This window comes from Anser brachyrhynchus (genome assembly GCF_964034855.1).
Source record: "Anser brachyrhynchus genome assembly, chromosome: 27".
In the NCBI taxonomy this organism is placed as follows: domain Eukaryota; kingdom Metazoa; phylum Chordata; class Aves; order Anseriformes; family Anatidae; genus Anser; species Anser brachyrhynchus.
This window is the reverse complement of record NC_137720.1, coordinates 575,382-589,263: the sequence shown is the minus strand read 5'-3', so window position 1 is coordinate 589,263 and position 13,882 is coordinate 575,382. Positions and strand designations below refer to the sequence as shown.

The following is a 13,882-nucleotide window of genomic DNA, read 5'->3' as shown; positions in this document are numbered from 1 at the left end:
GTCACCGTACTTCTGGTTACCGCATTCTGTCAATAAAAAGAATTGGAATACACAACATAGGAATAATCTTTCAATAATCAAAGATAGCTCGTTACATGTTTGGAAATGTTTTCTCTCAGCTCCAAACACAAGAGATTTGGACGTTTTCCTGCGCAAACAAGAATCAGGCTTCGGTTTCCGGGTGCTTGGAGGGGATGGACCAGACCAGCCTGTAAGTGAAACTGTTTGTAGTTGCTTACATGTTGCCTTACCTTGTTACTGTTAGAATGACTCCTACTCTGTCATCAACTTTTCCCTCTCCTTCTAAGTAGTTTAGTGATGGAAAAAATCATCAGTTCAGTAACTACCTTTTAAGATCAAAACTTGATTCAGATTACCAGGTTCATGCTGAGTTTAATTCCAGTTCCTAAGAGAAGAGAATAGTCTCGTCTTCGGTCAGTGAGATGGTTTTGAGTAATCTAGTTAAAGCTGGAAGGTGTAATCCAGCCCTGGTTAAAGCCAGAGGGCATGAACAGTGCTCTAGGAAAGCAAGCTAACTCTTTGTGGTGTATATTCAGTTTTGTGTTTCTTTGTCAGAGTGTCCACTTGGGTGGAATTTGTGCTAGCACTGTGTGTTCCCAGAGGCCACGAAGGCGTTGACCACAGCCTGAGGACTCCAGCAGGTAGCCTTGGGCTCTGATCAGTTGGGTGTCTGTGAGAAGCCCACAGCTGAAGAGCTGCAGGGTGGATGGAGGTTTTCACGAGCTGAATGGGAGGCTACAGGGAAACAGTTCTACCTCACTAGTTCAAGTCCAAATGAAAGGAAGAAAATGGTTGGTTACCTTTTTTTTTTCTTTCTTCTTCATGGCTGGCTTTAATCTGCAGGGTTCACATTCCCTTTCCTTTATCCAAAGTCTTTCTTTGACATCAGGTGTGTGTTTCTGTAACTGTTGTTGCATTTTGGGAATGCTTTGAAGGATCACGCTGGCGCTCAGCCTTTGCACGTTTGCCACCTAATCCTGTTAGTGGTCTTGGCACCGAACGTGCGCTGGCAGTGCTCAGTTTACAGTGCATGTCGGTGCTTTCTGGGGAGCAGATGAGAAGAAAGCTGTTGCTTACCCTGGAAAAACTCTGTCAGGCTGTTCTTTTGACTGAAACCTGATGAAATGAGGCAAGTTCTGGGAGGATGTCACCCTCCCTTCCATCCCCTCACCCCACCCCCCAGCTCCACCAAATTTTCAAAAAAAAAATCTTGTTTTGTCAGCCTGCGTCGCTTCTGGTGGATTCGTTTTGAGGATACAAGCATGGCCTTTCCAGTGCACTCTTTCAGGCTAATATTTGCCTTGTGTTTTTCCCTCTCATCTCAGAAAATACAAAATGTGGTGCTTTAGAATTTGCATAAAAGCCTTGAAGCAGAAGCTATTAAAATTGGCTTCTTCCTGCAAATGGATGTACGTATTGTTTTGCTTCATAAGTGGCATCAAAATGTAGCTCTAATGTTTGCTCCAGAGGAAGCATACTCATTAGAGCCTGGGTTGCTTTAACCTGGTCAGTGATTAGGGTTCAATTACTGTTTGAAGTCATCAGTGTAATAGTGTTTCCTGGCTTCAGCCTACAGAGCTGTTGCACAGTTTCACATGGATGTGAGTGGTGATTGTTGAGGAATGGCAAAGTTGGAGGCAGGCTGGCAAATGCCCTTCTGGTACCCCCTGGGCTGTCTGTTCCTGTTATGGCAGGCTTTAGGAGACTCCCCTCAATTTCCTAAAAGGCAAACATTCTTCTCTACAAAGAAGTAGTAAGACTAATACCATATGTCAGGGGCTGTTGCTTCAGCTGTCGAGAGAAAAACTTTTGGAGTAGATAATTATAGATTGCTTTCTGATTATAGTTGAAGAGAGGTGTCTTTTTTTTCTGTTCACATCTATGATCCAGTGTAAGCCTTTTGGTTTTTTTAAACATGCATTTAAAGAAAGGGAAGAGCAGTGCCTCTCTTGAGCAAAACCAAAGAGTTTTACTTCTGTTGCACTTCGTAGCATTTTTCGTGTTTTGTTTCCATAACAACCATAACTGTTGGTGCTGAGCTGATGCCATGACTGCTGCGTACAGGCAAGCTGCTCTCCATTGCTTAACCTCAGACAGCTGCCGGCCATGATTATTCTTAACCTTTCATTTAACCTGAATGTGATTCGAGCATATGAAATAGTGTGTTTTTCTTATCTGGGTTATATTTAGTAGCACTTTAAGAGGTGAGGGTAGACAAAATTGATAAGGGGAGTGCAGCTGTTTGAATTCATTATCTAATCACCAAAAGCTGTGCACTGAAAGAACTTGAAGCATGGAACTGACTGAGCAGCTTTTCAGAAATAAATTCAAGTTCTTTTGAATGCTTTTGCTTCTTCCCTAGGTATTCTGGGCTTGTCTTAGTTAAAGAAATAAGTAAAAATTCTAAAAAGTGGAATGAACAACAGAGACTTTTATTTCAATAATGTCTGTAAATCGTGTATATGTAGTAAGTACGTAATCTATGCTTATGTCAAAAGTGCAAAGCAAACTCACTGGCTGTGTTTCTGCTAGAATTGGACAGTCAAATAATCTTTTAAAATATCTTCCCAAAAGACCTTTTCTGTCTGGATTCACCTAGTTTCCAACCATTACGTGTTCTAATGAGTTGATGTTCTGCCATTCAAACCCAGTGACTCTGCTCTGTTGATAGATCTATATTGGAGCCATAATCCCACTGGGAGCAGCGGAAAAAGATGGCAGGCTTCGAGCTGCTGATGAACTGATGTGTATTGATGGAGTCCCTGTTAAAGGGAAGTCACACAAACAAGTTTTGGACTTAATGACCAGTGCTGCACGGAATGGTCAGGTGCTGCTCACAGTCCGGAGGAAGATCTTCTTTGGTGGTATGTGTCTGTCTGTCTGTCTGGAGAGTGTACCACACGAAATAGATGTGACTAAAGGAGCACTTTCATTGCTGTAATCAAATCAACTAAAGCTGCTCTGAGACATATCAGTTACTGCACTAGAATTGAGCAACCTGAGATTAAGGAGTGTCAGCTACAATTCTGAGTAAGTGGAGAAAAGCAGAATTTAGTAAGCTGACGCCTTGGCACTTGCTGGATAGCACTGCTCACACAGATAAGATTCTGAAAATTAAGATGGCAATGCCGTTTTCTTCAAACCGTTTTGTAGATACTAGTTAGAACAGCCATTAATGCTATGCAAATTGAGTAATAACACAACCTGTTTTCTGGACAACATGCTATATTCTGAAGTCTGTTGGCATCTGTGTGCAGCAAGGATAAGTGCATTCAAACCAGAGATGGTTCAGTGCAGCATCTTGTAATTCTGCAGTTTTAGATCAGTGTCCAGATCTGCAGTGTATGGAAGGGTATTTATCCTTGAGTTAATAGTGCTTGATCATGTGAACGACAGCTGGAATAGAGCTCAGGAATCCTGATATGGTCCCCTGCTCTGATTAGTAACCAGTACTGCTTTTCCAATGTGTTAGTCAACCATTCATTCTGAATATATACAAGTAAAAGGAAAACTATTTTTAAGATCAAGTCTCAGTCTCTTTAAGGGGCCTTCTGATAGATGGACAGACTGTTTCAGGACCAAAATTCTGTGGGTTTCCCATTAGAAAGCCGGGTTTCAGACTTTAAAAAACACTTGTCATTCCAAGTAAACAGTTGTTCCTCGCTTAACATAGCAATAGTTCTAGTCTGTGGCTTGATCTCTGCTGTAGGTTTTGTACATGTAGCTTGCAGAAAAGTCACTATTTTATTTTACTACAAAAAAGGCATCACATCACTCTGACAAAGTTTGTTCTACAAACTGCCAGGTCTGTTCTGATGTGGAAAATCAGGCTGCAGTGGGCTTTCCTTGCATAGCTATATACACCTTTGTAGGGTTCTGGGCCTTCATGCATCATCTGATTTCCATTTGATATAAATTTTGTTGTTTATGAACTTGTCCCTTACTTTCCAAGGCAGGCAGTGTTTCCTCTTGCCAGCGCTGATACCGAGATGTACAGCTTCGTTGTATTTACCTGATAAAACAGCAGTATTGGTTTTTTTCCTTATTTGTTGTTTGTCTGTTATTTCTAAGGAGAAAAGCAACCAGAGGAGGAAGAGTCACAGCCTGTCGTGACACAGGATGGTTCTCCCCGACTAAATCGGGTAGAGTTTGCAAACCAGCAGACCCCAGAGGTCTATGATGTCCGTCTGCAACGGAAGGAGAATGAAGGATTTGGCTTTGTCATTCTCACCTCAAAAAACAAACCTCCTCCTGGTGGTAAGTGTGATGAGCTGGTGGTTTTGTCACTGCCTGGCATTACTGGTGCCTGACTGTTTTATCACGGTCCTTATACCAAAGCTGCTGTTGTCACTAGCATGTGTGCTAAGGGTTGCAGTTTCTTCAGTGATTTCTTTCTTTGATATGGCTGTGCTATGTGCACAGCATTCTGTATAGATACAGTCGTCTTTCACTCCCAGTTTTCCACAAACCAAACAACTGAAGCTTAGTCTGTCTTGCTTCATGTTTATGATCTTTTTCATCCTACTGTGACATAAGTGGGGAACACGGGAAATAAAGCACGGTCAGCCTGTCTGTACACAGGATTGTGAAGTACTTGTCACAGGGTAGTCTTAAGGACGTAGATTGTTTTCAGGTTTCTTCATGTCTTCAGGACATGTCTCCAGGACATGGATTGTTTGTGATGTATGTTCTCCACGTTGCATTGATTCATAGGTATTTAAATGGAAGTCTAGTTTCAACCTTGGTTTTATATTATCTAATTTCTTACTTTGGGAATCTGAGAAAGTAGAGACTGCAGCACTTGGAGGAAAGCAATGAAGTTGTTACTGTCAGACATTTAGAAATAGATAGTGTTTGTCTAGAACATCAAAATGAAAAAGTAGCATGCTGTGCTATTACAATTCTGGTATATGAGCACGGCTTCAGGCATAGTTGTAAAGATAAACAGCAAAATAACCAAGGTTAAAAGGAAAATACATGTTGTGAGCGGAAGTGAATGAGAGAAGCTGGAAGCTTCTTTTAGGAAGCTCTGAGTCCAAATTAAGTAATGGTAAGGTCAGTGACCCCCTGCACAAGATCAGTTTTGCTCTGTGTAATCAAGTGATTTGTATTCCCTGTGCTCATAGCTGCTAGTCACTAGCAGTGCCAAGAAGAAATTTTGAACTTTTTTTGCATGAGATCGTGAGTAGGATGCTCTTCCTGAGATTCACTCCTTTTGTCCATCAAGTTTGGGTTGTCTGTGTCAGCCCTCAAAATACAAGCCAGCTCAGTGAGTTTACACATAAGCTGACATTAAAAATGTGTAACTCCTGAAATCCATAGTCAATTCCTTTAGTTCCTTATTGGAAATCACTGCTCTGGAACTTGTTCAAGTGGTTGCAGATGGATACAATGATGGCTTGAAAGTGAATCTTTCTTCTGGGGCTTAACACTTTCCTCTGTTTTTCCACTTCATTTTACTGTACAACAAAAAGCAGCAGGAACACAGAAGAAGACGGTGTTTCTAACTAACATTGTGCTGAATTCATCCAATATATAGTTAGTGCATGATGCGGTCTTGGCTCAGATGCTACCTTTGCAAGAATTTTTAAAAACAGCCATTCTGAAAGTGCCTGGTGCCAGCCTGTGCCGTGGGAGACGGCACAGCGGCGAGCGAGCGCTGCTGCGCGCAGTTTGTGCGCGGAGATGCCCGCTGCGGGGCCGGTCCCCGTGGCAGTGTGCAGGATGAACTGTCGCCTTCTGGTGCAGGATGCTGCACAGATGCCTGTGTTCAGGGTTAGAGTTGCTGTGGGTTGTTGGTGTGTTTTCTGGACAGTCAGATATTAAGAAAAATGTTATAAACAGAATTGGCATTATTATATAACTATTACAGACAACATTTTTGACAGAGAATCTGCTGCAAATCCTTCTTTATTTTCTTAATCATCACCTCGATGACAGCCTGTAGGGCAGGGACAGTCTCTGGGATGGTTGTGGCAGTTCTGGGTCTGTATGGTGCTTGTTGAACACAAATAGTATTTGTGATCTGAAAAAGTTGATGTGCCTGCTCTTGACTCCCTAGTGATTCCTCACAAGATTGGCCGTGTTATAGACGGGAGCCCAGCTGATCAGTGCGGGAAGCTGAAAGTGGGAGACCGCATCTCCGCGGTGAACGGTCAGTCCATCGTGGAGCTCTCGCACGACAGCATAGTGCAGCTGATCAAAGATGCAGGCCATGTGGTGACTCTGACCGTCGTTGCTGAGGAAGGTAAGGAGGATGCACGGCCCAGTTGAGTGAATGTGGCCTACCACACGTGCCAGATCTGATGTTTGTAACTTCTGAAGTCAATTCACTTACAAGGGAGTATTTTAAGGTGTTTGGGAATGAAAGGAAGGAGAATGAGGCTCATCTGTTTGCTCTGGAAGAACCGAACACAGGTGGGGCAGAAAGAGACAGCTGCTGAGATGGTTATATTGAAAAATAAGATACAAGTAATACCAGCATGATCTGGGGTAAGGGATTTCCCTCATGGTTTCTCGTATGAGAGAGATCCTGCTGCTCACATGGAAATACGACCTGTCCAGACCTTGTGTTCTTGCACTGAAGTTGTCCCTTCTGGGGGAGTTACATCAGACTAAAGGACTGCACTGGGAAGGAAAACCTCCTCACCCCATGGGACGGTACGTGTGTCTCTTGCCGCTGCAGTAGTTGTCAGGAAGCTTTGTGCCAGACGTGGTCTGTCAGAACATTGCGGAGCATCCGGCACGGCTCTGCAAGGGCTGTGCAAGGACCCAGCTACAGGGCGGGAGCTGGGTGCGTTTCATATCCCCTCCACTTAGGCAGTCTGAGTCTTTTCTTCTTGCTGTCTTAAAATACACAAATGAACTAGTACTGCATCCCTAGGATACAATTGAAACACCCTGTAGTTCTTGCCTGCTAAAAATACAGCTTGAAAAATGGTCCCATCCCACCACAGAAATCCTGTCTGGCGTTTTCCAGGCTGCTAGCAAATTCTTCACACACAACTGTTGTATCATCTAAGCAGCGAAATGAATGTTTGTGACTGCTAAGTCCCATCTTCAGAGATGATATTTGTAATGAAAGCTCCCATGCAGTGTTGCGTTCAATATGGTATTGTTCCTACGCAAACAGTTCACTATAAATATGTAAAATTCAATCATTTGAACTGAAAAGCTGTTTTCTAACCCTGCTTACCACTGCATTTTTCTGGATTGCTGCTTGTGGGTTTAATTAAACTTGCTATCATTATTTTGCCAAAAAGTTGGCTTTTGTCACCTTTTAAATAATTAATGCCTAAAGCCAGAATGTGAATACAGCCAACAGATCGTTCTCTAATTTCACATTCATTGCAAATATTTAACGTGCTATCTCAGCCCGTAATACAGAATTTCAAAAACTTAATTTCCCGTTTTGTTAATGTTTAAAGCAGAGAGATTTCTATAAATTGTTATTTTTCTATTAAGATTTTCATTTCTATCAAATCTAATTCATTGCAGTTTGAAGGGATGTACCTCAAAGCAGTTGCCCAGGGCAATGTTTATAATGCAATTGAAATTTGAGTTTGTTGCATTAGATCTGTTTCTCAGGGGCTCTTTGTCTTTACAATAAGCTTTCTGAATATAATCTTTTTTCCCTCATTTATGCATGACCTTACCTGGACAGTGTATAAGAACTTAGCTTTTCTCCTTTCTTCAGTTAGAGATTTGGAGCCAAAACGTAGAGGTAAATCAAGAGCCTGAGGAGAATTGGGGGGGGGGGGGGGAAGGTGATAACACTAGACTGAGGAGACCAATCAGAAAATGTGGGGGACTTAAAACAGCTGAAGTTTGCATGTTTCAGATGTAAAGAATTTTGGGACAATGAAAGAGAGAAGCAGAACCTGTTCCACAGAAATGGGAATAAATCCCTGTTTTAAAATTCTCTCATTTACTTGGAAAAATAGAGTTTAGCTCACAGCATAACCCTCCATGCAGCAGAATCCCTTAAGAAGCCAGAGTGGTTATAAATTCGTCAGGGCTTTAGTCCTTTCCCCCTGTTGGGGTGCCAGGGAGAGAGCTGAGCTTTACAGGGATTGTTCACAAGGTGGTGGATAACACCAAGGATGAATATAATATGCAGCTCCAAAGAGAAAAACGCCTGTTTTGCCAAAAGCTGTACAGCATCACAAAACATAAACTCTCCTGGAGCTTAATGTTCCCCAGTGCCTCATCTTCAGTGCTGTCCTCTGAGACTGGCAATGAAAATGCTACCATGTAGCACTCCTCTCTCCCTCCTGGCTTTCACAGATCTGTGGTCTTTGCTTTTCATATGAATAAACGAATTCCACTTCATGCTCCAGAAGACATTCTTTAACATTTTTCACAAAAGCAGGAGCCTGTCAGCTTCTGTCATGTATTAGCTAGAAACACAAGAAAGAAAGCTGAAAGAGGACTGGAAAATTTGTACAAACAGATGGCATTTCTTTTGCCTGTGCTTCTAAATTAAAATTCTGAGTATAAACCAGAAGTAAAAGTTGACATTTTGTCTCTAGAGAAAAACCTCTTTAAGGCGCATCATAGTAATAGCACCAACAAGTCCTATGAAGGATTTCTGAGGTCTAGCATAACTGAGAAATTCAGTTTAATAATACGCATTATGTTTTCCTTTCCATAAGATGCTTGAGCGCTTTATATATTTTACTAGGGTTTGGTTTTTTGTTTTTAACTCAGAAATGAATAATGAGATGCACCTAACAGAGGACTGGAACAACTGCACTTTGACTGTTTGGGATTTTTTTAAAAACAGTATAAGGAAAATAAATCTATTAGTTTATAATTCAGTACATAAGTTCATCTTGGGCCACAATTTGCCATTTAAGTTTCTAGCTAAGAGGCAGCTTTTTGCATAGACTATGGTTCATTACTCTTTTAAGTGAGAGACATTTTGTATTCTGAAACGTCTTACTTTATAAATGCAAAGGATTTATTGTAAAATGCACAGTCACTACTTTGTGTGGTAAAGAAAATCATGTTATTTTAAAGGATTTTATTAAAGCGTCATTACAGTTTAATTTTTACTTAGCCTTTGGGAGAAAGCCGAACACTAAAATGCTTGTTGATACATGCCAGTTACCTGGTCGCTCCAGTGTAGCTCTGGGACTGTTTCATAAACTTTCTTCCAGGTGGCCTATAGGAGACTCTGTGTTGCAGCTTAAAAGAGTTGACAGTTTGCCTCTGTTGTTCAGGCCTTCATCGGTGAATCCTAATTGCCCCTGCAAATCCTCATTCTCCTCTTACCTTATAAAAGTGATATGTTCTCAAATGGTCATTGTTCTTCATCCCTTACAAATTACTGTTATATTGAGCATCTGAACCAACCTTGTGTATCTGACTGGCTCTAACACCTTCTGCTCTTTATCAACTTGCAGACCGTCTAAAAGCATTTTGTTCATGTTGGGTTTGGTTAAAATTGTGTATTTCTTTCAGAGAAAAAGCAGTGTAAGTAAGAGTAAAATTTCTATATAACGTACGCTGTGGAACTGATGAACTGCCATTGGTTTCTGGCTTACAGCACTAAACCTAGGGAAATCCTCTGCACCTGGTAACTGGTGTGAGCTTGGCTCAATCTGAGGGACTGTGGCAGTAGCATCACTGTGAGCAGCCCATCAGCTGTTACACAGACCTGCCTTTCAGCTCACCCTCTGAAAGCTGTGGTTGTTTTTCCCAAAATTTCAGATGCAAACCTTCTGTTTTGTTCCAGGCAGTTGAGAGCAGCAGACATAGCACTGATGGTCACTGTGGTCTCTTGTTGCGTGTGCCTCGCTTTATATTTGGAAAATTATCTCTGACTGTTGTTTTTGTTTGAATTATTAGAACATCGTGGTCCTCCATCGGGAACAAACTCTGCCAAGCAGAGTCCAGCTCCACAGCACCGACCTCTGGGATCAGCACAGATGAACCCTTCCAGCACAGACAGGTACAGAGCTTTTGTATTTGGCAAAAGGAACTGAAAACAACTAGAAAAGCTTGACTGGTGGGATTGTTTAAATGCGAAGGTAACATCCGCTTCCTTTTACTTTTCTGTAGGGTAGCTACCGAAGCTGAAGCTGGAAAAGAAGTTTCAAATAGTTACAGGCTTTCGTGGCCCGAGCATAAGCACTTGACACAACCGGATGCTGGCATTGCTTCAGTTATTGGTAGTCGTCATTCGCAGGTGCAGGTAACCATGCAGAGGCACGCAAAATGCTGGTTCATCAAGACGCTACAGTGAAATTGCCTCAGAGTATTCAAAATGAGAACAGTAAAATGTTTCCATGTCAGACATGGGTAGAAGGTTGCTTATAAAAATGCACTAAAGCATTTCACAGAATGTTTTTGCTAATAATTTATATTTATTTGCTTATCATAGGTGAATACTCAGACAAAATCCTTGGAACAGGGCTACTACTGACGCTCTGGCAACATTTCCTAAAGAAGTCTTACGCATATCTAAAACTTAGAAAGAAAGATGTTATTTATATTTAGACTTAGAATGAAACCATTGCACTTAATCATACATGAGTTGTGATGAATTCATTTTAAATTGTATATTGCATGTTTCTCAAAATGTAGAAATTTGTAAAGCATTTTTCCAGAGAAACAAAAATTTATGTCTGCCTATAGGTCCTCATCTTTTTTTTTTCTCTTTGGTCTCACTTCCTGCACAGAATTCTGGCTGTTTCCCAGTAGAATTGGAGAGAGGCCCTCGAGGGTTTGGGTTCAGTCTTCGAGGAGGAAAGGAATACAACATGGGCTTATTTATCCTTCGACTAGCTGAAGATGGACCAGCTGTCAAAGATGGGAGAGTACATGTGAGTTTGTCTTTTCTAATCAGTTTGTTAGCACAGAAGTCAGCCTTTTGACATACTTAATTTGCCTATGGTGGTAACAAACTTTGTTTTTTCATGAGTTCAGGATCCCAGCAGGCAAAAAAACATCTGGACAGCTGTCCTTTCAGCTATTACTGTGCAGCGATAGCAAATGCTGTGGTGCTAGGCTTTTAAAGGAGAAAATGTAACTCTGGCCATCCGAAATGACCTATCTGTCTATCCATGTGCCTGAGTTATAATAATGTCCCTGGGCTTAGCAGCAGTAAATCAGGATACTCCAGACAAGAAATTGCACGGTGGAGCAGAAAACGGAAAGTATACTCACTGTCCAAGTCAGTGAGTTTCTATGTGTACATTGTGCTATTGATGTTCTGTGCATTATTTGAAGATATAAGCCTAATATTTTTTTCAAAGATTACTCTGCTGATGCTTATGTTTTTGTAAGAAATTCACTCTCTGTTATTGTAGGAAAAACAGAATATATAGGTACAATAGCAAAGAATTGATGGTACATGATATCTGTGACTTCCGTTCAGAGCTGAACTTTCACAGTCTAGAGCACAAAACTGAGTCAGGTGACCGTGAAATGCAGCCCCTTGGTGGTTCGCTCTGTGCGTGGCTACTGACACACGTCTCTGCCTCCGTTTGTACCATAGTCTACCAGGATGGAGCTGACACTCAATACTTGCTGGAGCTATTCTGACTCTCAATTGGATGTGACATTTTATGTATTGTTAACTTCCACTATCCTAATTCTTTGCAGAAATTAAATTTCGGAGAGAGATAAAGATTTACTGCATGTTGTCTTTGACCAGGGGAGAAGACAAGCATGATGGGAGCCGATGGTCTCTGCCTACATAGCTGTGTTCAAGAAAGAGCCCAGAAATAGATCCCAAGGGAGGGGGGACCACGGGGAGCTTCCTCAGCAGTCTTTTAAAGCCCACCCTACCACTTGGCACCAGGCACCTTTCTGTGCCAAGGATGTATGTATATAGGAGGCTCCTCAAATGCTCACAGTTTCTTCCTCCTCAGTCCAGCGTGGTACAGTGAAGTACATCCTGTTGCCTGTTTCTGAGTTTTCCAGTTTCATCTCTTAACAGAAAGGAGTCCTATCCTAGCAGACAGATTAAATAATAAAAACAAACCTGGAGCTTCATGCTTTTTCTCATAAAGTCACATCCAGATCTTTTTTGTTACTCTTTTGTTTCTGATCACCTTTTGGCCAGTAAAACAGGAGTGCCTTGTGATCACAGGTGGCAAAGGTGCTGAGAGCAAGATTCAAACCTACATGAACAACAGGCTCAAGTTTCATCTTATTGTTTCCCAGAAGTCCTACTTTTGACTAGTAGACAAATGGACTGTACAGTAGAGCAGAGTTCATCTGCAGACTCACGCCATTCCTGTGCTGAAGCTGTGTGTAACAGTAGTGCAATCACATCTGAAAAGTGGATTCAGAACAGAGTCAGCTGCTTGTCCCACCAGCATGGGAGAATCCTAACGTGTTTCATCCTCATTCGTTTCTGGTGGTGCATTTGTGTGAATAAAATGCTGCTTAATTCAGATGTGTCAGGGGCAAGAGGAGGCAAAGTGCTAGTACAATATGAATGTAAGTAAATCACGCTGCTGTCTGCACCGCTTCTGCCCTGGTTGTTGCATCACTCAGGACACGGGTTTTGGCCACATGAGTGCTTTTGTTATTCCGTAGTGAATATATTTGCTGATGGTGGGTGCAGTCTGGACCCGTCCGCAGCCAGTCAGCTGCAGGTCAGGCACTGGTGGGAGCAGTGGAGCAGGGCCAGAAGTGCTGCGCTGCGTGCCCCCGCAGCTCTGAGCTCACTCAGTGTGAGATTGTTCGTGGGTTTTGTGTCGTTCACTTTGTCCCTCCTGCAGCTGTAAAATGCTGTCATTTTTCTGGCTGTACTCTAAAACAGTGGAGAGGAATTTCTCACCCAGTTAATGGCAGCTGAGCATGATGCGAGGCACGTAGCATGGTGCAGAGCGCCCTGTCCTATCAGATGCGTAACCAGCTAGTGACCTTCTTTGGCAGAGGCGTTTTATTTAACAAAGCCCAGTTTCTTTAAACTGCTAAATTTAAACACTGGTGACATCCATTGGCTGACCCGTGTATTGCAAAATAGGTTTCACGATGCTTTGTACAGATACCATTTGAGCCCCGTTCTGGTAGCCTGCAAAATCGGTGTGAAGTATAATTATCCACCCAACTTCTACATAAGTTGGTAATTGGCCTCAGAGACCCAGGTAACTGCATAAAGGTGATCTTTCCTACTTGGAAAAATGAATCCATCCCTTTATATGAAACTTGTTCTGCCATAGTAACAGTCAGTTTTTTATTAAACATACGGATGCATGTTGCCAGGTTTTTCATGGTTTGTCAATAATCTCCCTCTGTAAGATGATCCAGAATGAAAATAAGCTCAGGAACATGGCTGTACCTGTCTCATCACTTGTAAATAAGTGGAAGATATGTTTAAAGTAAGCTGAGACTTTTTATTGAGCTGGCTGAATAGGAGACCTGACATGAAGAGTTCTGAACTGCCACCTTGTTGTGTTGTGTTGTGTTGTATGATCAGCAGTCCCCAGTATAATCAGCTGGGGTGGTATTGTTATTGTTGATTTCATGTGGATTTAATGAGAGAGGAAAAACAGATGCATCTGTCTCTGTTTTTTCTTTCTAAATTAAAAATTATTTTATGGTGGCTGTGATTCATAAAAACTGAACTGGTTGTTATTTTCTTACCAGGTTGGTGACCAAATTGTTGAAATTAATGGAGAACCCACCCAAGGAATCACACACACACGAGCTATTGAGCTGATTCAGGCTGGAGGAAATAAAGTTTTGCTGCTGCTGAGACCAGGGACTGGCTTGATACCAGATCACAGTATGTCATCTGAAGTGTGGTTTCATTTTGTGTAAATTTCTTTAAAATTGTAAGGTCACTTTTTCTGATGAAGAGCCTTTCAATAATAGTTAACTAACCATGAGTTTATCCCTT

The 13,882-nt window shown here is 41.8% G+C and overlaps 1 protein-coding gene across 3 annotated transcripts in view; it reads left to right on the top strand.

Moving 5' to 3' along the window:
- MAGI3 (membrane associated guanylate kinase, WW and PDZ domain containing 3) overlaps positions 1-13,882 on the top strand; it is a 73,261-nt gene that overhangs the window by 54,882 nt on the left and 4,497 nt on the right. For all 3 annotated transcript variants that reach the window (XM_080568964.1, XM_080568966.1, XM_080568965.1), the window contains 8 exons: positions 120-211; positions 2,693-2,885; positions 4,093-4,278; positions 6,083-6,268; positions 9,874-9,976; positions 10,087-10,219; positions 10,707-10,850; positions 13,630-13,768. In XM_080568964.1, the coding sequence (XP_080425090.1) occupies positions 120-211; positions 2,693-2,885; positions 4,093-4,278; positions 6,083-6,268; positions 9,874-9,976; positions 10,087-10,219; positions 10,707-10,850; positions 13,630-13,768 (1,176 nt within the window). The remainder of the gene's footprint in view (positions 1-119; positions 212-2,692; positions 2,886-4,092; positions 4,279-6,082; positions 6,269-9,873; positions 9,977-10,086; positions 10,220-10,706; positions 10,851-13,629; positions 13,769-13,882) is intronic.